Source organism: Lygodium microphyllum, chromosome 11, assembly GCF_053477565.2.
Source record: "Lygodium microphyllum isolate KBCC chromosome 11, Lygodium_microphyllum_v1.1.10, whole genome shotgun sequence".
Classification (NCBI taxonomy): domain Eukaryota; kingdom Viridiplantae; phylum Streptophyta; class Polypodiopsida; order Schizaeales; family Lygodiaceae; genus Lygodium; species Lygodium microphyllum.
The window spans coordinates 126,373,150-126,396,474 of NC_141145.1; the positions used below are offsets into that span (position 1 = coordinate 126,373,150).

The 23,325-nt window shown below is 44.9% G+C and overlaps 2 protein-coding genes and 1 pseudogene across 3 annotated transcripts in view; 1 reads left to right on the forward strand and 2 right to left on the reverse strand.

Moving 5' to 3' along the window:
• The window catches only part of PEX1 (peroxisome 1), a 64,711-nt gene that overhangs the window by 18,721 nt on the left and 22,665 nt on the right, over positions 1–23,325 (reverse strand). The gene's annotated exons all lie outside the window — the stretch shown is intronic.
• On the reverse strand, positions 5,596–17,133 carry LOC148029342 (uncharacterized; annotated as a pseudogene).
• LOC148029343 (uncharacterized) lies at positions 20,639–22,284 on the forward strand. The gene has a single exon (XM_087688759.1). It carries the CDS (start codon positions 20,755–20,757, stop codon positions 22,282–22,284), a length of 1,530 nt encoding a protein of 509 aa, XP_087544885.1. The 5' UTR covers positions 20,639–20,754.

The following is a 23,325-nucleotide window of genomic DNA, read 5'->3' on the forward strand; positions in this document are numbered from 1 at the left end:
TAAGAAAGCTAGTGTAGAAGACATCAAATCAAGGAGATGGTAGCTGAGTCAAAAGAATCATAGCCATATCCTCTAAAGAGATCATCCTGCCAAGGGACGCAAGCTCATCCCTCGTGTCCTTCAACCTGTTGATATGATCCTTCAAGAAAGGAGAATCATCAATAGCAACCATCCATAATTTCTTCTAAAGAGTAATCTGGTGGACAAATGTCTTCTAATGGTATAAAGAAGTAAGCTTTGTCCACACTTCCATTGCTTTATGCAACCTACGCACATGCACTAGGACAGAATAGATTAAAGAGATAAATGTCATGCAAACCGACTCTAATGATGACTACATACTTGCAGCTTCTTCTCTTGATGTTTCGCAATTGACTGATGTCTCGTCTACCTATGCTCAATGTTGGTTGCTTATTTCAAGAGCTTCATTTCATGTCACCTCTCACTAAGAGTGGTTCCACTCCTATCGTAGCATGACAGGATCTGTAAGATTGGGTAATGACCTGGCATTGGATTGTTGATATTGGAGATGTCCAGTTGCAATTTTCTTCAAGCAGTATGTTTACTTTGCATAATGTACACCATGTTCCAACTTTGACCAAACAACTTTGACCAAAAGCCTACCTTCACTTGGACAATTGGGTGATATAGATTATGTTGTATCTTTTGGTGATTCCTCATGGAAGCTACTCATGGGAATCTTACCCTGGCACAAGGTACTAAGTCCAATACTCTTTATCCCTTACTTGTATCTGGGTCTATCGACCATGTTTTGGCAGTGGCTGCAATATCACATGTATCGTTATGACATCGTTGCCGTGGGCAACATATCCTTAAAGAAAATGAAAATGCTTAGTGGTTTGCAATATCTTCTGTCCCTTGACTTTTAAGTGTTTTAATTCTTATGATCATTGTCCTTATGGCAGGCAAACCCATAGTTCGCATAAGAAGTCTGGCATTATGCGCATCAATGAGCCTCTGGCTCTTATTCATTCGAACATTTGTGGACCTATGCCTTGCAAGTCTTTAGGTGGCGCAAGGTATTTCATTACTTTCATTGATGTTTACTCACATAAGGTCTAGACATACCCCATAAAGTAAAATCGAAAGTCTTGGCTACATTTTTGCATTGGCTTGCTTTTGTTGAAAACCATTATGGATATAGGCTGAAATGCCTACAACCTAATAATGGGGAAGAGTATGTAACTAAAGCCTTTGAGTAGTTTTGTGACAAGAGGGATATTAAGTGTCAATTGACCGGCCCATACAACCCACCCCAAAATAGTATGGCTAAACACATGAATAGAATGATTCAAGAACAAGTCCATAGTATGCTTAGCCAAGCAAGCTTACCGCAATACTGTTAGCAAATTAGTCAGCTCATGGTTGAGTTTGGACTTGTGGTTCAAGAGGCTGGGCACATAGATTATTTAGGCATTTTATTTGTCATTATTTATTGAGGTTTGGGCATTATTTGCAACCAATGTCATATTGTAGGCATTTATTTTGGCCTATATATTGTCTGGCTCCCCGACCTATCATATTGTAGGCATTTATTTTGGCCTATATATTGTCTGGCTCCCTCCTCATTCATTCATTCATCACTGGACAGTCCTTGGAGAGAGAGAGCAGGTGCCAGTGCCTCCACAGCTGGTGACTCACATTGTATCTGTACTGTCTCATGTCTTGGTATATGGATTCCATTTCCCGAGTATACATCTGAGTTCTCATCTGTATTGTGTTATCTCTTTCTTTTCTTTTGTCTTATGTTTAGCAGTTTATTTCAGCACATGTTTATGCTTCCATTGCTGCACCACTTCTGACATGGTATCAGTTTTCAAGATTTGTGTTTCAGCTATGTTTTATTGCTGATTTCAGGACTGTTTTCCCTTTGCTGATTAGGTGGCTGCTGCTCTAATCACGCGACCTGTTTTGCCTGCGTTTTTTGCTGACATCAGCATCCGTACAGCTTGCGCATCTGTTTCAGCCTGTGTTTTCATCATCAAGCTGTTGGAGACAATTTCCTACACCTGTTTATGCAGTGTGCAGCCTGCGTTTTGCTGTTTTCAGCACTCTTTTGGGCTGGGCAACTGGCAGAATAGGCCCTTTTTGCTGTTTCTGGTAGTTTTGAACTGATTTTTTGCCTTTGTGCAGCAGATTTTGGCTTCTTTTGATCAAATTTTGGGTTATACTGTATGTGAACTCTTGTTTTTTGCAGTCTATGCTCGTGGTTTGGCTGTGTTTCCTCTCCAAATACCTTCTCTTCTCTACTTCTCTTCTAAATCCTCTACAAATGGCTGCTCCATGCACATCCACTGATGATATGCTATATGGAGGTTTAGGTGAGGCTCTTGCAGCTTCAGAAAGGGGTTCGGAGACGAAGAAGTCGAAGGCCCAGTGTTACCACTGTGGCAAGAAAGGTCATTTAAGGAAGGACTGCAACGAGTTAGCGGCTTCCAGGAAGAAAAAGGAGCAAGCGACGAAGCAGGATGTGGACTCCTCCAACAAGTCATCATCTGCCTCAGATTTCGATTCAGATCCTCTAGCCAAGGCACGGACGGGATCCTCTTCTTCGGATCGTGGGAAGAGCTTAGTGGCCCCTTCCTCAGCTGCTTTCTAGTGGTGGTGATGAGGTCATCTAAAACCAACCTTCCTTCTTGGAATGGGTGGTGATAACCTGATTTAAGAGTTAATTACAACAATAAATAAATGCACATAAAATGAAATACACACTTTACCATAACATTCTTGGACAGTAGACTCCCTATTGGCCCCAAAACTGGCGCCCCTTGCAGTATTTCTTTAGCTTTCATTCAATTGGAAGGAGTACAACTCGAGATTCTTCAATCTCCTCCTGCTAACCAATTGCTCTTGCTATCATAAATGACCAGCAAGCCTTTTGGGTCATTTGCCCCTTGATTCACCCAGGACTTCTTCTCCAATTTGACCCTTGGCTGGCCAAATGCTACCCCAAATCAATTCGAGATGGGCTAGCTCTTGGAATCCCTTGATAATCTTCAATTATCAACTACTGATTTTAGTCCCTTGAGCCTTCAATCTCTAGCACGGATCCCAAGGTGGCTGCTAAACCCAATTTCTGCTGTAAATTAGGGTTTACTGCAGAAATTACAAATCAGCCCACCACAAATCAGTCCACCAAAAATGGCCGAGATCTCCTCCGATTGGCTAAGAATTGCTGAGAATGGCTGAGCATAGGCTGAAGGAGATGAGAGAATGCTATAGAGAGGAAATTCTGAGATTTGTCGCGAAGAACTTATCAAAATCAGTTGCTGCCCTGCTATACCAGCCCTAAACGGATGCACCAACAACAATCGGAGCATCAGAGATTGTGATCTTCAGGAGAAAATGCATCAGCAGTAATTGCCTACTTCCCAAGGTCAAGAATATGCAATCTCTATCACCAAAATGGTATCCAATGGCTGGGAAATGGCCCCAGAAGCTGGCAGCAACAGTCCAACACCTCTTCCCAGCAGCTCCAAAATGAAAAAACGAGATTTCCCTCTCCCTTCAGCCCTATTTAGCCTTTCCCCCACTTGCATGGGAAAGTTTTGCCAAGTGGCAGCTTTCTTAATCCATTTTCGGCAATTTCCAGCCATTTAATTAATTTTCAGAATTAATTAATTTTGAAAATTAATTCAACCCTTAATCCATGCCCAGAAAATTGACCTTGCCCATCCAAAAATTAATTGGCTAGGCCATTTGCAACCCAAAGTGGTCCTATGCATTAATTGACCCTTGGACAAGCATTAATCCATTAATTAATGCCTAGTCCCTAGTGTCACCACTGACACTTAATGGCCAATTAATGGTCCTAGGGGCAAACTGACACCAAAATTCACCTAGAATCTAACAAGTGTAACTTGTTACAACTTTTGCCTTTGACACCCATCTTTTTCACAGGGTCCTTGGGCCTTCAACTGTAAAAAAAGTAGCTTGCACCTCACATGTGCAACACATGTGCATCTTTTAATTGCACATTTGATTAATCCTTTAATCAAATGTCAATTAAACATAAGCAAAGCATCAAATTTTCACATCCTCGTGACAGACCACCCCCTTGAAATCCTTGCAATCGTCCTTGATTGCACTGTAATGTGTCAAAGCAAACAATACTGCACTGAAATTTTCACAAGGCATCATAGTCAACACAACATTGGCCACTGCTGGCTAACTATCTCATATGCCCACCATTTGCTGAAAATTTCCAGCGAACATAAACATAACATAAAGCTCAACAATAATTCAGAATTGTTGCTAGAAACTCATCGGATGCATCCCAAACTCTTGTTTCTCAACAGTGCTGACTACACAACCATAGTAAAGTATAAACCGAGCCAAAACCATGGCTGAATTGTCAATGGCGTTCAATACACATGCTGCTGTCCATAGAACTAGCTGAATACCACTAAAACTAATGATCATACACTGAAAACTAGCACTCGGTAATCAGTCTCTCATGATCATAACTTGATGCAAATGTACAGTTTCAAAGCTGCAATGAAAACCATACCCATCTACATACATACCACAGTGACTAGTACACTGAATAGTGACCTCATGGCAGACATACTATCAGCACAATACCTTGGATGCATGCTGAATACATCCGAGATCCACTATACACGAGAGCAGTCCATTCCTGGAGGAGTGGAAGTACGACCTCCCCCTTGAGTATCAGGTGGTACTCTGGACCCTTGCCCTGCTGAACCTGAAAGAGCCCGATCCAAAGTCGGCTCTAACTGAAAGGCATCAAGGTATAACTGCAACAACTGAGGATGGTTTGCCAAGTCATCCTCTTCCATCCATTTAGCATCCATTGGTGAACAGTTGTGAAACTTCACCCAACAACTTATGGAAGCTTTACCTTTGACCTTTTCTCTTTATGTGCCAAAATCTACTCGGATACCAATATCTCATCCAGCTCCTCTACATTGGACTGAATTTCAGCAAAAAACATCCTTAGGCACATCAGCATAAAAAGGCCTCAACAAGCTCACATGAAAGGCATAGTGTATCCGCTAGTGTAGAGACAATTTCCATGATAGCTAGCATTAAACGGAGCATTTGCATGACCAGCACTTATTCCTTGAGCCCCAAAAGCACGACGGGATACCGATGCTTGCCCATATGCGTGATTTTGCACACTAGGCATCATACCGATGCCGCGATACATCGGATTATGCATTCCATGAGCCATACCCGAGTACATTGGGTTATGCAAGCCATGCATTGGTTGCTGAAAATTATGGGGAGGTGTGCCATACATTCCCACATTCGGTCACTCACCCACCATAGCATGAAAATTGTGCTTCCACCAAAGTAAGCTAGCTGCCCCAAATTCTCATGCAAACCTTGCTGTCCAAAAACCATAGGATTAGCATTTACATCATGAACTTGCATTTGCATTTCTTGCCCAACTGGCACCAACTGCTTTTCACCATGAGCATCTTTAGGAGCATCTTAAGAAGGCTTTGGCTTGTTCTTCGGTGCATCTTGCTGTCCCGAAGTTCTAGAAGAGGATTTTCTCTTCTTGCCCTTGTCCTCCTTCGTAGGAGTGTTCAAAAACCGAGTAAACTAAGGATCTTTTGCTAATTCAGCAAAGATATTGGCTGCTGCCCTCATTCGATTCTTAAATGCATCATCAAATTCCATTTCCCCTTGTTGATCATCATCATCTTTCTGCATTGAGATTCCATTTTCAGCTGGGCCAGTAGATCAGAGTGGCAATGGGTTGCTCTAGATGGCAAGAGAGAAAAAATGATGAGATTTTTGAGCTTAGGTAAAAATGGCTATGGAGTTACAGTTAGGGTTTCTGACAGTGACCTGATTTTTTTTGACATTACAGAAGCTACGCTTAATGATTTTTGAAACTTTTTTTATGAAAATGAAGCTGACTTGATGCTCTATCAAAGCTCTATGCTCACAGGATACATCGCACAGTGCAGGAGACAATTCGTCAATACGAAAAGCATGCAGGCACAAACAAGACAGCAACGAACAATCCACGCAATGCTGGAGTTAGGGAGGCTCAATGTCATACTATGACGTACCAGGGAGGAGTGCCCTAAAGTGATGAAGAGATCCTCAAAAGAAATCGTGAGCTGAAATGGCCTCTACTGTGAGATCCAGGGACTCCAAGCAAGGTATGACCTGCAAGTCATAGATGCAAGCTATGGCAATGACTGAGAATTTTGACAATGTTGGGCCTATGGTTACCTGATGTTAGTGATTGAGGTGATAAGAAGAAGCTCTGGAAGTAGGGGAACACCTTTCTAGAAGGAAGCTCCAGGAGATTTAACTTGTGGAGTGAGATATAAGAGCTTCAAGCTAACAGGGTGTAGCTGGCTATGGCTGCCATGGAAGCTCAAGTGAAGGTAGAGTTGAGAGATGAAATCATGGGCTGGAACTGAGCCGACCAGAGTTGAAAAGGGACTGAGAGAGAGCAGAGAAGAGCTAAGCCGAGTTGAGCCATGCCCGGACTGTGCTCTGATACCATGTGAAAAGACGCGGGATCTAGAGCATGGCAGTGGCTATGGTGGATCGAAGAGGAAGATTAAGCTCATGATGGCATAGACACGACTTGACCTATTACACAAGTGAATTAGGTTCCAAGATTAAAGCTTGGACTCATAAACACAATCTTATGTATAAGACTGACAATAACCAAGACACTAATTGAAATGGGAAAGCATCATAATATTGCATTCATCATATATCATAAAGTGGTAGTCAAGTACAATGCTTTATAGTTGTTGGATAGATAGCAGTTTCCCTTTCTGTGCATATGGGATTCAGTCTGCCTGCATGTCCTAAGCCCAAAACTGCCTCATACAAAGAGACCATAGTGAGTGTTGGAGTGCGCGGGTAGCGGAAACGTGAAGATTTGCAGCAGAGGAAGTGAGCAGGTGAGTGAGAGTAAGAGTGACGAACTGATTTGGGTGTACCAACAATGTGTTGGTACACAAAGAATAAAATGTATTTATACTTAGGGCCCGTAAGGGTGCATTCACATGTACAACATAACAATACACGTGTAAAATACACGGAGGTGAATAAAGGACCTTTACATCCCAACAACCTCCCACTCAAAGGTCCAGAGTGAACCTTTAACCAACTCCCACTAGTCGTATGCAATGCTCATGCTGAGCCTTGCCTAGACTTTTAGTGAGAACATCTGCAGGGTTGTCCTGTGTTTTGATCTTGGTCAATGTGATTAAACCATCTTCTAGAATCTGTCTGATAAAGTGATATCGCACATCAATATGCTTTGTGTGTGAATGATACATGGCATTCTTAGCCAGATACACAGCACTCTCGCTATCACATCCCAACACTGGAGTACTCATAGACATGTCGAGATCCTCTGCGAATCTGCTCAACCATATAGCTTCCTTCCTTAGACGCTTCAGTAGCTGATATGTATTCAGCTTCAGTAGTACTCAGTGCTACGATGTTCTGCAACCTGGAGCACCAAGAGACGGCCCCTCCAGCAACTGTAAAGGCATACCCGCTAGTGGACCTGCGAGTGTCTAAGTCACCTGCCATGTCTGCATCACAATAACCCTGCAGATTAAGTGCACCCTGCCCATAGCAAATACACTTTCTTTGTGTACCCTTCAGATATCTAAGAATACACTTGACAGCCTCCCAATGTGGTTTGCCAGGATTTGACATAAACCTGCTGACAACTCCCACTGCATGAGCAATGTCTAGACGAGTAGCCACCATAGCATACATAAGAGAGCCACAAGCTGATGCATAAGGGACTCCCTTCATAGCATTGGCTTCCATGTCATCTTTTGGGCTGTTGGCTTTACTAAGCTTAAGGTATGGAGGTAAGGGTACTCCGAGAGGCTTAGCTTCAGCCATGTTAAATCTGTCCAGTACCTTTTCAATGTACTTTTCTTGAGATAAGAACAGCAATTTCTGCGTTCTATCCCTATGAATCCTCATGCCCAATATATGCTTTGCATTCCCCAAATCTTTCATGGAAAAAGCTGATTTCAGCTGATCTTTGAGGGCATCCAAGCTAGTCTTTCTCTTCCCAGCTAGCAACATATCATCCACATATAAAACAAGTATGATAGGGCTGCCATCTGTATCCTTTTTCATATACAAACAATGATCTGCATGGCTGCATGTAAACCCATGAGAGAGCATAAAAGTGTCAAACTTTTTGTACCACTGCCGTGGTGCTTGTTTCAGCCCATATAAGCTGCGTTTTAGTTTACATACCAACTGCTCTTTTCCAGGAACTACAAAACCCTCGGGCTATTTCATGTAGATCTCCTCATCAATGTCACCATACAGAAAAGATGTTTTCACATCCATTTGGTACAGCTCTAAATCCAATACAGCAGTGAGAGCAAAAAGCACACGTAGTGTGGTCATCTTCACGACAGGTGAGAAGACCTCCTGGAAGTCAATCCCTTTCTTCTGTGCATAACCTTTGGCAACCAATCTTGCCTTGTACTTGGGTTTCCCATCAACTATCTTTACTTTGTAAACCCATTTGTTTGGAAGAGGCTTTCTTCCTTTGGGCAACGACACAAGATCCCAAGTATCATTAGCATACAGAGATTTAATCTCTTCCTGCATAGCTAGCTCCCACTTATTGCTGAATTTGCATGCTTTAACCTCTTTATATGTCAGAGGCTTACCCTCATCAGTAAGCATCACATAATGCAAAGAGGGGTCATACCTATGTGGCTGCCTTCTTAGGCGTGTAGACCTGCGTACCCAATGATCTACATTCTCAAGAATCGGATCTACATCTAGAGGCATGTTATTTTCAGCATTTATTGGCTGTTGTAAGCCATTTTCAGCATGCTGTTCATGCTGTACAGCACCTTCATTTTCATTTCCAGCACCTGCACTTTCATAATCAGCAAGTCTATCTTGCTGTCCATGACCTCCTTGTGCTTCTATTTGCTATCCATCATCATCTGGCTCAAAGATAACCGGCTGATCATCAATTTCAGCCTGTGGTATAGCACCATGAGGCTCATCATTTGAAGTAATAGGTGGCTGCGAAATCTGAAATTTGACCTTTTTCATGTCTTCATCAGAGGCTAAAGTACTTTTCAGCAACTTTGCCTCATTAAACACAACATTACGGCTGTGAACAATTTTCTTGGACTGAGGTAGCCACACTCTATAGCCAAATTCACCCTCATCACCATAGCCCATGAAAATGCCTTTGGTGGATTTCGGGTCAAGTTTATTCCTCAGCTCATCTCTAACATGCACAAAAGCATCACAGCCAAATATTCGTAAATGGTCATATGAGGCCGGTTTGCCAGACCAAACCTCCTCAGGGATGCCATTATTTAAGAACCTGTTTGGAGAGCGATTGCAAATGTGAACCGCGGTTTTAAGTGCCTCTCCCCAAAATTCATGAGGGAGATTAGCAGTGGACAGCATGCACCGCACTCTCTCACATAGGGTCCTATTGTATCTTTCAGCCACACCATTTGAAGAAGGGCTATAAGGGGTTGTAAGCTCCCTCTTGATTCCATGCAAGTCACAAAAGGACTTAAATTCATTAGATGTGAACTCACCCCCATTATCAGTTCTCAAGCATTTCAACTTTCTACCTGTTTGAGCGGTCACGAATGCATGAAAAGTTTTAAAAACAGCAAACACTTCACTTTTCTTTTTCAACAAATAAACCCAAATCTTCCTGGAACAATCATCAATAAAAGCGGCAAAGTACGCAGCACCACCCAACGATTTCAAAGGCATGCTACATACATCAGAATGCACTAAGTCCAAGACATTTGACTTACGGGAGACACCAGAGTAAAATGAATTTTTCATTTGCTTTCCAAACTGACAGTCGTTACAAAAATCAAGTTTAGAGCCTTTTCCATCAACCTTCTTCAAAGAGGTAAGGACATCAAGTCCTTTCTGGCTCATATGGCCTAATCTCTTATGCCATAACTCCAAATGACAGCCAATTTCAGCAACTGCAAGAAACTTGCCATTCAAAGCTTTACAATGCAGACAATACAAAGTGCCCTTCTTGGTTCCTTTAGCAATCAGCATGGAACCCCTTTTTAATTTCCACAAACCACCACCAAATAGTGTGGTGTAACTATGCAAGTCAAGCTGTCCAACAGATAGTAAACTCTTCTTGATGCCAGGCACATATCTGACATCTTTCAACACAAGTTCTTGCCCATTATCCAAAGACAAGTGTATGGTGCCAATCCCATCAATGCTGCAAGCATGATTATTTCCAAGGTAAACCTTGCCATAACAACCTACATCAAAAGTAGCAAAGCACTCCAAGCATGGAGTCACATGGAAAGAGACACCAGAGTCTACAATCCAAGTCTGAGTGACACCATCATCAACTGACAAAAGTGCATCAATCACATCAGCCTTGGCGATCTGCATATCCTACATGTGACATACAAGGGTATCATAATCCACTGCACATAATACATCAGCCTCTGTATCCGAGAGCTCCTCTATGACAACACTGGAGGCCACATTGGCATTTTCCTTGCCTTTGCTTGCCTCAGATGCATCTGTCTTTTACTCTTTCTTCTTTTTGTCTCCTGCATTCTTCTTTCTCTCTTGTTCCTTCTTGTAATACCTGCAATCAGGCTTCTTGTGGCCCTTCCGACCACACTAATAGCATGTAACATCACTCTTTTCTTTTCCTTTGCTCTTGCTCCTACTTCTCTGTCCAGCATTTGCATTTTTCTTTCCAGCCCTGCCTCTAACATTATAAGCTGAGTTGCTGCCTTCTCCACTAGACTTACGTCTAATTTCTTCATTCAAGATCGAACCCCTCACACCATCATATGTGAGATTGGGGTTACTACTAAGAGAAACAACCAAAGAAAATGTATTTATACTTAGGGCCCGTAAGGGTGCATTCACATGTACAACATAACAATACACGTGTAAAATACACGGAGGTGAATAAAGGACCTTTACATCCCAACAGTGGGTGTGATTGCAAATATCTCAACATGTTATAGTGCCAGATACTAGTGAACCTCTTACCTATAATGAGGCCATGCGCAAAGATGATAGTTACTCTTAGGAGAGGGCTATGCAGTCAAAGTATGATTCACTACTGAAAAATCATACATGGGATTTCATTTCTTTGCTTGGTAAAAATGGACTTTGTCATGCAAGTGGGTACACAAGTTGAAAAGTATCCCTAGATGCCCCAAGCCAAGCTATAAGGCTGAATTGGTTGCTAAGGATTTTAAACAACAACATGGTATTGACTTCAATTAAGTCTTCCCTCTTTTGTCAAGATAACTATCCTACACTTGGTTTTGGCTTTGGTTACACAGCTCAATCTGAACCTCTATCAAATGAATGTCAAGACAGCTCCCTTACATGGGGACTTAAATGATGAGATTTATATGCAGTAGCCTAAGGGCTTTCAAGAACAAGGCAAGGAACACCTAGTGTGCAAGATGAGAAAGAGCCTTTATGGTCTTAAGCAAGCACCTAGGACAAAGGGTCCTAGATAGCCTCCTACCGTCTGACTCAAAATGTGCACTGTAATCAACTATAAATAGCAATGCATATGAAGCCTGAGGGGCGAGCCAACCAAACCTTCTAGGTGTTAGAGATCATCGCCCTGGTCGAACTGCACAGTCCAGTCGACTCTACAATCGGACTGCCACGTGGCAGTCCGACTGACTGCAGTACAGTCGGCTGCATTTAAAGCAGCCGACCTGCTATTTCTGGCGCCTGTTTTCTGGCTATTTATAGCCGAGTTTTCAGTCTTCTGTCCACACTTTTCTGCTCGCAGATTACAGACTGGTGGCACGCGCAGACTCCGTCTCTGTTCGCAGATTTCAGACAGGAGACAGAGCAGACTGCAGCGGACTTCGAGGTGAACAGCAGGTTGCATCGTCGAGGTGGAGACACGCAGTCCAGCGCACTGCGCCCGTGTATATATCTGCATATCTTTGTATACAGGACACTTTATACAGCAGATCTTCATCTTCCACTGTCTCTTTCTCTCTCCTCTCTCTCTCTGTGTTCTCTCTCTCTCAGTCCTACGCTTCCGCACCGCTGCACTCTGACATGGTATCAAAGCAGTGTTAAAGGGCTGACTGAGTGCAGAACCAACCTGAAGAGGAGTTTCTATCGCGACACAAGGCTGCGTTTTCAGCGTTTGAGAGCAGGCAGGAGGGTTGTGCCTCGGAACAAGGCTGAAGCAAGCGTGGGCGCACAGGAAAGGAGTCCAGGTGGTGGATTTGCTGCTGTTTACTGCTGTTTTGACGAGGAGGAAGTTTGAGTTTTCAGCTTTCAAGTGCAGGTTTTGCTTTTTCATCGCCTCCGGCGGGTGAAGAAGTTTCAGGACGCGGAAGAGCCCTAGCAGGCTGAGTTATCACCGTCAGAGGGGGCTGCTTTTGCATTTATGAAGGCATTACAGGTGAAGATGTCTACCGAGATTGACTTGGAGTTCCAGACGATTATGGACCGGAAGGAGCCTGTCTTACCGGCTCTTCCCGCAGATCAGAAGCTCGATGGCGACAACTACTGCATCTGGCGTGCGATAATGTTGGCCATCCTTGAGTCCTACGATTTGGCGGAGCTTGTACAGGAGGAGATCGACCGGCCCTCGGTGAGAGATGAGTCCAAACTCTCTTCCGATGCTCGTGCGGAGTTGGCCAAGGCACAGTCTCACTGGGACAAACTGAATGCCAGGATTCGTTCCCTTCTTTTTCTGTCTTGTACTACAGCCGTGATAGCTCACATCGAGCACTTGACAGTGGCTCGGGAGATATGGCTGGAGCTTGATCAGATGTATAACCGGATGACCCTTATGAAGCGGGTTTCTTTGGAGGTTCAGATGCAGACCTTGTCCGTGAACAAGTCTTCTTCGTTGCGGGAGCACATCAACAAGCTTAGACAGCTTCAGATGCAGGTTCAAAATGCGGGGAAGCCGATTTCCTCCAAAGACATGGCGATCACACTCTTGTCCCAGTTGCCGCCACGATTCGGTGCTTTCTACTCCGCCCTTATTGCTTCGGGGCGTGAGTCCACTCTTCGGTGGGAAGAGTTGGTCCCTATGGTCTTGGACCAAGAGGAACAACTAAAGGGACAGAATGCTTCCAAGTCGGAGGCACTGACAGGTCAAGCCTCTCAGAAGAAGGGAAAGGACCAAAAGAAGAAGAAGGGGGATAACAAGTCCGAGAAGGACAAGGACAAGGACAAAGAATCCACATGCCATATTTGTGGAAAGACTGGCCAATTGGAAGAAGGACTGCCCTGACAAAGACAAGAGGGACACCAACAAGAAGGACACGAAGGATTCTGGAGCGGTGGCTGCACCCTCATCAACTGTATTTCTTCATCTAGCTATCATTGAGGACTCTACACCGAATGCTTCTGATGCTACGATGACGGCTCCCCAGGCTCGAGAGTGGATCGTTGACAGTGGTGCCTCACGGCACATGACTCCTTCATCAGATGGTGTTGCCCAGTTGCGACCCTCGCGTGGGCAGATTCTCATTGGAGATAGCTCTTCAGTGTCTATTGCAGGATGGGGTGAGATGCAGCTTATTCCAGATGGACGTGGTGGTACCCATACCTCAGAGGTCTTGCATGTACCAGGTTTAGGGTATCATCTACTGTCAATTCATAAGATTTGTTCCCTTGGACTTTTGGTGGAGTTTAACAGTGATTCGGTGTAAGTCCTTGATCGTGGGTCAAGGAAGGTTCTCTCATCCGGATATGAGGAGAACGGCATCTATAAATTGAAGTCTTCCACCACCCTCTCTACTCTTCTTCTTACCTCTTAGACCCAGTCAGAGCTATGGCATGCTCGGTTTGGTCACCTCAACTATGATTATCTTCAGAGGGCATCACGTGGACAGCTTGTTCGAGGGTTGCCGGATATAGTGGTGAGCCAGCAGCCATGTGTCTCCTGCATTCGTGGGAAGCAGCATAGGGATGCCATTCCCCACAAAGCTTCGCGGCGGTCTACTTCACCGATGGAGCTTGTATCTAGAGATCTTTGTGGCCCTATGAGGAACGAGTCCTTGCGAGGAAGCTCGTACTTCATGTTGATCGTAGATGACTACAACAGGATGACATGGGCCTATTTTTTGGCATTGAAGTCAGAAGCTTTCTCCCACTTCAAGGATTGGCTTCTCTTTGAGGAGAACCGATCAGGCCGGAGATTGAAGACCTTGCGATCCGACAAGGGTGGTGAATTTGTTTCTAATGAGTTTGCTCGTTTTTGTGCAGATAAAGGTATTCACCAGGAGTTTGCTAATACCAACACTCCTCAAGAAAATGGAATTCTTGAACGGAAGAACCGCAGTGTGATCAAGATGGCGCGCACCATGATGGAGCACCGATAGACACCTCAGTTTCTGTGGGCCGAGGCTGTGGCTACTGCAGTCCACATCCTTAATCGATCCCCCACTTCGGCCGTTGATGGGATGACACCTTTTGAGGCTTACGTTGGGACTAAGCCCGATGTTTCTTATTTTAGGGTCTTTGGGTGTGATGCCTATGTTCACATTCCCAAGGCTCATCGTGGTAAATTTGAAGCAGCTTCCCGAAGACAGGTATTTGTTGGCTACAGCTCCCAATCCCAAGGCTATCGTTTGTATGATCCCGTTAAGCGAGATGTGTACACTAGTCGAGATGTGCGGTTTGTGGAGGTTCCGGCCATACCAGTGGGTGAGGAGCATCCCGTTCTTGGAGATCCAGGGGAGAGTTGGGCTCCCGCTACAGTTCCATTGGAGCCCGCGCCTTTTGATTCTGATTCTGTTTCTGACACAGAGTCTACTGTTCCACCGGTCATCCCCGAGGAGTTACCATCGGTGGATATCCCAGAGTCTTCAACTGATGGAGACGAGGGGAGGTCCGGCCTCCTCCTCGCTGGGCCCGTAGCACACTCCGTGATTCAAGGATCGAGGGGGTCCCTGAGGAGTGGGGACCGCAAGATGGTCCCCACTCCTCGAGATGGTCCACGGCGGTCACGGAGGCACCAGGCACATTCTACGGAGCTTGTTTGCTCTAACTGTTGTTTGATGACCCGTGTTATGCAGGATCGAGAGCCCACCTCCATGAAGGAGGCTTTACAATCCGCACCATGGAAGAAAGCTATGGAAGCCGAGTTGGAGGCTATTGAGAGGAAAGGCACTTGGTCACTCGTGCCACGCCCCCCGAATAAGAAGGTGATTGCTGTCAAATGGGTTCTCAAGACCAAGTACCTTAGCGATGGTTCTTTGGACAAGCACAAGGCTCGCCTTGTTGCTAAAGGTTTTGCACATCGCCCAGGGATTGATTGTCATGATACTTTTGCCCCCACTACTCGTATGGCGACTATTCGAGCTGTTCTTGCCTTGGCTGGCCATAGGAGATGGCCTGTCTATCAGTTGGATGTGAAGTCGGTCTTCCTCAATGGTGATTTGAAGGAGGAGATCTATGTCGAGCAGCCTCCTGGCTTTGGATCTTCAGATGGGAAAGTCTACAGGTTGAAGAAGGCCTTGTATGGCCTCAAGCAAGCTCTACGTGCATGGAACGAGAAGATTGATTCGTTCCTTCAGTCACAGTTGGGATATCGACGTTCTAAGGCCGATCCGCAGCTTTATATACACACTTCCAAGGATGGTTATGTGCTTTTTGTGTTGTATGTTGATGATTTGATTGTCACAGGTGATCATGCACAGAAGGTCCAAGAGACGAAGGCAGCTTTACATCGGACATTCAAGATGACGGACTTGGGTCTACTCCATTTCTTTTTGGGCCATGAGATTTCTCAGTCTCAGAGGGGGATCTTCATCTCTCAGCAGAGATATGTACAGGAGCTCTTGGTTTCTTTTGCGATGGAGGATTGTCGGACCCTTTCTACTCCTATGGATCCGAACTAGAAGGCCACTTCCCATTCAGCTTCTCCCATGGCGGATTCTTTCCGCTATCGTCAGTTGATTGGATCATTGATTTGGCTCCTCAACACTCGTGTTGATCTTTGTTTTGCTGTTGGGCTCTTGGCGGGGTTTATGAGTGAACCTCAGACGGTGCATTGGCAGGCTGCTCAGAGGATACTTCGGTATTTGAGGGGGACGTCTGATTTAGGGATTCATTATCCCGCAGGCACAAGTGGTTCAGATCTTGTTCTTGCAGGTTGGAGCGACTCCGATTGGGCCGGTGATATGGACCACAGGCGGTCTACTACAGGTTACTGTTTTACCTTGGGTGCAGGTGTTATCTCATGGAGTAGCAAGAAGTAGCCCACAGTAGCCCTTTCGTCTACTGAGGCGGAGTATCGGGCCGCGTCTTCCACCACATGTGAGGCTGTATGGCTTCGGAGATTGTTGGAGGAGCTTGGCTGCCCCCAGACTCGTCCTACTTTGCTGCAATGCGACAATGAGAGTTGCATTGCCTTGGCACAGAATCCTGTTTTTCATGCCCGGACGAAGCACATAGAGATCCAGTACCACTTCATCAGAGAGAAGCTTCTAGATGAGACCATCACCGTGGAGTACTGCAAGACGGAGGACAATCTTGCAGATTTGTTTACGAAGGCACTTCCCCAGGCTCTACTTCGGAGACATTCCAGATCCCTCAGGCTTCTGCCCCGCCCAGGCTCTGAGAGGGGGTGTCAGAGATCATCGCCCTGGTCGGACTGCACAGTCCAGTCGGACTGCCATGTGGCAGTCCGACTGACTGCAGTACAGTCGGCTGCATTGTGGCGCCTGTTTTCTGGCTGCCATGTGGCGCCTGTTTTCTGGCTATTTATAGCCGAGTTTTCAGTCTTCTGTCCACACTTTTCTGCTCGCAGATTACAGACTGGTGGCACGCGCAGACTCCGTCTCTGTTCACAGATTTCAGACAGGAGACAGTGCAGACTGCAGGACTTCGAGGTGAACAACAGGTTACATCATCGAGGTGGAGACACGCAGTCCAGCGCACTGCGCCCGTGTATATATCTGCATATCTTTGTATACAGGACACTTTATACAGCAGATCTTCATCTTCCACTGTCTTTTTCTCTCTCCTCTCTCTCTCTCTGCGTTCTCTCTCTCTCAGTCCTATGCTTCCGCACCGCTGCACTCTGACACTAGGGACCTCTAAAGTGGAATCCAATGGAAGGATCCCCAAATCCCGCATGGTCTGCTAGTACCAGCAAGGTAATGGGTCGCACGCAAGGGGCTAGAGTGTCTATAAAAAGGTCAGTAGCGGACTCATATGATGTGAGCAGCGGTGAGGATGAAGAGTCCAATACAGAAGACTACACGATGTATGCCTCGTATAGAGTCTTTTAGAAACTGCCACAATCCGAATATTGGTTAAGGATGTACACTAAAGTGTTAACAGTCTCAACCCAAAAGCACTCAGGAAGCTCTACTGCAAACAACGTAGAGCATGCCATATTCATGATTATCCAATTTCTACGCTCTACAACTCCATTTTGTGCACGAGAAATGGCGGAGGTGAGCTGACGAGCAATGCCCTACTCCTATAGAAACTCAGAGAACTCATGAGAGGTAAACTCACCACGAGAATCACTCCTCATAGTACCCACATGATGACCAGTTAGGTATGAACCAATAACACCCAAGCATTGAAAATAAGTGAAGGCATCAAACTTGTGCTTGAGGAAATATACCCACATGTACCTAGAGAAATCGTCCACTATCAAAAAGAAGTACAAAGCGCCATTCAAGGCGGCATTGGATATGGGACCACAAAGGTCTCATGTGTAGTAGACTATGGAGGGAAGGGTGTACGACATTGCTTACCTAGCTGACATGCTTTATAGGCCTCTCGAGATAGTTTTAGGCATGGAAGGCCGTCAATCATCCCCTGATGCGACAGCTCATAGAGAGTCATAGTGAAGATGTCCTAAGCGAAAATGCCAAAGACACTCAAAGTCCGTGGGCTCCCATGTGGTGGCCAAGGCCTAGAAGCGGTGAAGCTCTGAACCATCAGCAATCAGCTCAATAAGAAAATGGGTCATGTGGTAAAGATCATTAGGCTATGTCTTGCCACGAGCAATCACTAAACCAATCTAAGAGTCTAGGACCTTAACTGTGATCACAGTGAAGAAAAATGCTTGCTCCAACTGGCAAAGTTGCTAAACAGACAAGAAGTTCACCCCAAGCTGAGGGACATGATAGACATCATCCAGCAAAGCCACATCTGGATCCTGGTCAATGGAAAAACTAACGCGACCCTCGACGTGAATCTTAACCGAGAAGTTGTTTCCTACGTAGACTCTTTTGAATACAAGGGCTTGGGAAATGAAAATGCCCTCTATAGGGATCATGTCATGGGTAGCTCCACAGTCCATAAACCAAACAGATGCTAATGTGCTCGACTATGATAAGTGGGCCTCTACAATCACCTCATAAGACAACAGCTTGCAAATGTAAATGAGACTCACGTCCAATGTCCCTAAGGAGACAATATGAGCCTCTGTAAACCAATCAAACAAACCCTCTAGAGCCGAGTTCGCTGACTATGACGGCTGGACCCTAGCCTCTAAAGACGTTTTTTGTCTTGCATGGGCATTTTTGACAAGTGGCAACCCTTCCTAAATGGTTTTTCCAGCATTATCCATAATTAAATATTAATTTTCAGTTTTTAAATACTGAAAATTAATCTAATAATTATTTCAGTGCCGTAAAAAATAATATGACTGGCCAATAATTGAATTGGCTAGACAACTTCCATTCCCAAGTATCTCTGCGCCATCTTTGTGTCAAAAGATAACATACCAGCAAGACAATAGGGTTTGCGGGGAGGAACACAGAGTGAACTCGGCAAACATGGAGAAGAGAAGAGAAGAGAGAAAAAAACTCTAATGAATGGAATGATGAAGTTCTGAATCATGGAGCGAATGTGATACAAGGGAACAAGGGTGCCGTAGCACAAGAAAGATGATGAAGACAGCCACGAACCACGAACTGCAATGTCCTCCTGAAGGGGTATGAGGGTAGTGGAGAGGCTGGAGAGAAGAGGTGACGGACTGACTGAATCAGCCATAAGGAATGAATAAGAGAGTGGCCTATAAATAGGCATAGTTAGTCTAGGATGGTGCCCCTTTTTGGAGCTGCAAACCCTAAACACAAACGCTAAACACAAAACGCAAAAATGCAAAAACGCAAAAACGCAAACTGCGGATGAAGGGTGAAGGGTTTCTCAACACCCCCACTCAGGCCCAAAAAGGGGAACAAGAGAAGAGTGAGGTGGAGATGCAATGCTACATGCTGAAGAATGCTCATGCAACAGGTGCCACTTGGACAATGTCCCTCGTGGGGAAATTGTTCGCTTGCCCAAGCGCCCTAGTACATAGATGATGAAATCATGCAATGCATAGGAGGAATGTCGGACTTTGTGTGGTGCCGAGAACATAGTGACAGGAAACGGCCAGAACGGCCCCCCGGCACGTAGAATCGCCGTCCCCGGCATGTTTCCGGCTCGGACCGCGTTTCCAAAAAATGGAACGTTCCCTGTCTGAAACGTGACAGGAAACGCCACGTGGCAAGTGCATGCGCCCAGTTTTCGCCCGCGCCCTGTATTCGTCTTCGCGCTGTTCTGTTTCGTTCCGCCTGCATTCCGTCTGCTCCCGCCTGCGTCCCGCGTCCCGCCTGCTCCCGCCTGCACCCGCCTGGCCCATTTCTCCTGCTCCCGCCTCAGCCTGGCCCAGTTCTCCTGCCCCTAGGCCCAGCCACCTTCTTCCCTCTCTTCCTTCTTCTTCTTTCTCTTCTTTCCCCTCCCACCTCCAACCTCTTCCTTCTTTTTCTTTCTCTTCTTATTCTTTCTTCTCTTCCTTCTCTTCTTCCTTCTACCTTCTCTTCTTCCTTCTACCTTCTCTTCACTTCTTCCTTCTCTTCTTCCTTCTTCCATGAACCTTCTTCTTCTTCTCCCTTCTCTCCCTTTCCCTTCTCTCTCGACTCTTGAGTGAGTCTTGACTCTTGAGCTTTCTCCCTTCTCTCGAGCCTTCAATAATCAATTTTCAGCCTTCAAATTTTCCTTCTCTCGACTCTTGAACCTAAGGCCTTCAATTTTCAGCCTGAAATCATAAATGGCTTCATCTTCCCGCCCCGCTCGTCGGGTTGGTGGTCGAGGAAGAAGGTCTGATGATTGGTCATGGTGGGAAGAAGTAAATGCTGACCGCCCTTTGAGTGGTGGAGGATCTCGACCATGGACTTGCAAGCTTTGCCCATACAAGCGAACTAGTGGAGCAAACAAGGTAATCCATTGAGCCGAGCATTTGTATTTCAAATTTTTATTGATTTTAATTTTTCAAAGTTACTTAAATATTAGAATATGGACTACCAATTGCCACTTGTTCCATTTTAAATTTTAATATTTATGCATAATCAGGTCCGAGCTCATCTCCTACATGAGCCAAATTCAGAGGTGCAGTTTTGTCCAAATGTGACCTTGGAGAATCAAAGGGAGCTTCGTGACCGTGTAGCAGGTCAACAAGCTTATCTTGCATCTAGACCACGACGTGTTGCAGTTGACCCTGCAACTTTTGTGACACCATCCCCATCAGATGTATCTAGAGCAGGGTCAGTATCAGGAAGTGCTACCTCCACACCTACTACAGGCATTGCATCGGCCATGGCATTAACAACGCCACATGTTGCACGTAGACAAAGCACACTTGATGCTAGTTGGGATCCCAAGAAGAAGGAAGAGGTGGATACATCAGTGGCACGCTTTTTTTATCATGACCACATTCAGTTTCGTGCAGCCAGGTCAGAGTATTTTAAATTGATGTGCAAGAAGATTGGTGAGTATGGCCCTTCGTATGTACCTCCATCATCAGAGACCTTACGCACCACTTTGCTCGACAAGGAAAAGCGCCTTGTTGAGCAAGCAGCAGTGACTAGAAAGAGCATGTGGGCTAAAAATGGAGTTTCCTTGATTGTTGATGGTTGGAGTGATACACGCAAGCGATCCATTCATGGTATGGTTGCTTATTCTCGTGGGAAAATGTATTTTATATCTTCACATGATGCATCGGGGACAGGAAAGTCAGCAGATGTACTTGCAGCAGAGTGGGTTACAGGTGTTGAGCTTATTGGCCCAGAGCATGTTGTGGGATTTGTTGCAGATGGAGAGCCTGCAAATAGGGCAGCAGGTGCTATTATTCAGGGATATTATCCACATATCACAGTTTCATATTGTATGGCTCATTGCTTGAACAACCTACTAAAGGATATTGGTAACCTGTCATGGATTGCACCTGTCATAGAGCAAGGAGCTCAAATGGTTAGCTTTGTTTTGAATCACCAATTTCTTCGCCATTACTTTTCTTTGCGGTCGAAGAAGACACTTTTAAAATACTCTGATACCAGATTTGCCTTTAACTTCTTGATGCTAGACAGGTTAAGAGAGTGCAGTGGTGCCTTGAGGCAGTTATTTCTTAGTGATGAGTTTACCTCATCAACATTGGCAGATACTCCTACAAGTATCTTATGCTTGGAGAAAGCAAATAACTCCACTTTTTGGCATGATGTAAAGCTGATAGATGCTATGGTATCACCCATTGTACATTTATTGAGGGTTATGGATGCTATGCAACCTTGCATTGGCAAGGTATATGAGGCTATGGACAGGTTGAATGAAAAGTTGCAGGAGTTGGCACCAAATGATGAGGCGTATGAGGAAATACACCATTTAGTTGTGACGAGGTGGAACTCCTATAGCTCACCCATGCATGCAGCTGCATTTGTTGTGGATCCTGAGTTCCAGGGCAAGGGTCAAGAGAATGACAGTGAGATTATGGATGCATGGAGACTTATATTGTCTCGTCTAGTGCCTGATCATGGCACTAGACGAAAGATCAAAGATCAGCTTTCATGTTATAGGACCTTTCGGGGTTCTTTTGGTTGTGGGGATGCACAGGAGGATCGCTGTAAGATTGGGGCAGCTTTGTGGTGGGAGGACTATGGTTCGGATAGTCCTGAGTTGCAACAACTAGCTATCCGTATTTTGAGTCAGTCAATTAGCTCCTCTTGTTTGGAGCAATTGTGGAGTACCCACGCTCACATTGCTTCAAAGAAGAGGAACCGTCTTGGTCTGGAGAGGGCAAACGATCTAGTATTCGTTAGTGCTAATTTGAGGATGTTATGTAACAGTATGACAACAAAGCCTGATCCATTCACAGAGTGGGAGATGCAGCAAGAAGAGGAGACACATGCTGATGTTGAGGGAGATGCAGCAATTCATGGTACACATGATGATGAGGCTGGCACTTCAGGAGTGACTAAAGCAGCCTCTGAGCCCCATCATGATCTTTGATTTAGCTTACTTATCACGAGTCTCATGATACATGACACATTTACATTATATATGATATTATCATCATTGATGACACTGTGACACTTGGGTTGTTGACAGTTGTGCCATGTCGATATTATACTTGTACTTGAGTCTTGCAGTCTTGCAGTTGCCCTTTGGGCTATTTTGACATGCGGCATGCCGCATTTTGCTTTAGTCTAGAGATTAGACTTTATATTTGCAGTCTTTTTTGGGGCAATGAGCATGTTCTTTCAAAGATTAGACTTCAATTTCATATTTGTAATCTTTTAAGTTTTTTGGCAATGGTACCATAGGCATGTTCTTTTAGCTTAGACTTTTAAGTTTAGTTCATTGTTCATTGTTTTATCATTTATGATTTTTGGCATATGTATTATGGATTTTATTATTTATAATTGAATAGCTTACCTCTTGAGCCTTGTAAGTTGCAATTCAATTTCTAATGAGTAGTTTTAGAATAATGCATGATATCTTAAAGTTAAAACTTAAAACTTAAAATGATTTGTCCTTGTGGATTATATACCTTGGTTTTAAGTTTTAACACTCCAGACTCCCAGAGTCCACATGGATTATCAGTGAAATATTAATTTTTTTTCATGAATTTTGATTTTTTAAATGCCGTTCCCGTTCCCACGTCCCCATTCCCTAGGTTTGGCGTTCCCGTCTCCGTCCCCGTTCCCGTTCCCCGTTTCATGTTTCTATGGCCGAGAACCATAAGGATATGCCCGTACTCGATCTCGGGAGGTGGCTCCATGCAAATCAAGTGACCAAGGCAAGAAGAGAAGAGGAGAAAGAAGATGTAGAGGATTCCTCAAATCCAAGAGTTCCACCTGAAAGATAACCTGCACTAAAGAGCAGTAGACAGAGTGAACTGGAGAACCCGAAACCAAACCTCGGGAGAGAAGCCACTAGCTCTATGCATCCATGCTGGAAGGAATACGAAGGCCTCGTCACCAAGTCGCGGTTGAGCCTCCAAGGTCCCAATCTAGGTGGTACCTGAAGATCCTGGTATCAGTAGAAGAG

Bases quoted from the DNA above. Each gene is read 5' to 3' on its own strand.
- LOC148029343 (XM_087688759.1), top strand. From the start codon at position 20,755: ATGTGCAAGAAGATTGGTGAGTATGGCCCTTCGTATGTACCTCCATCA.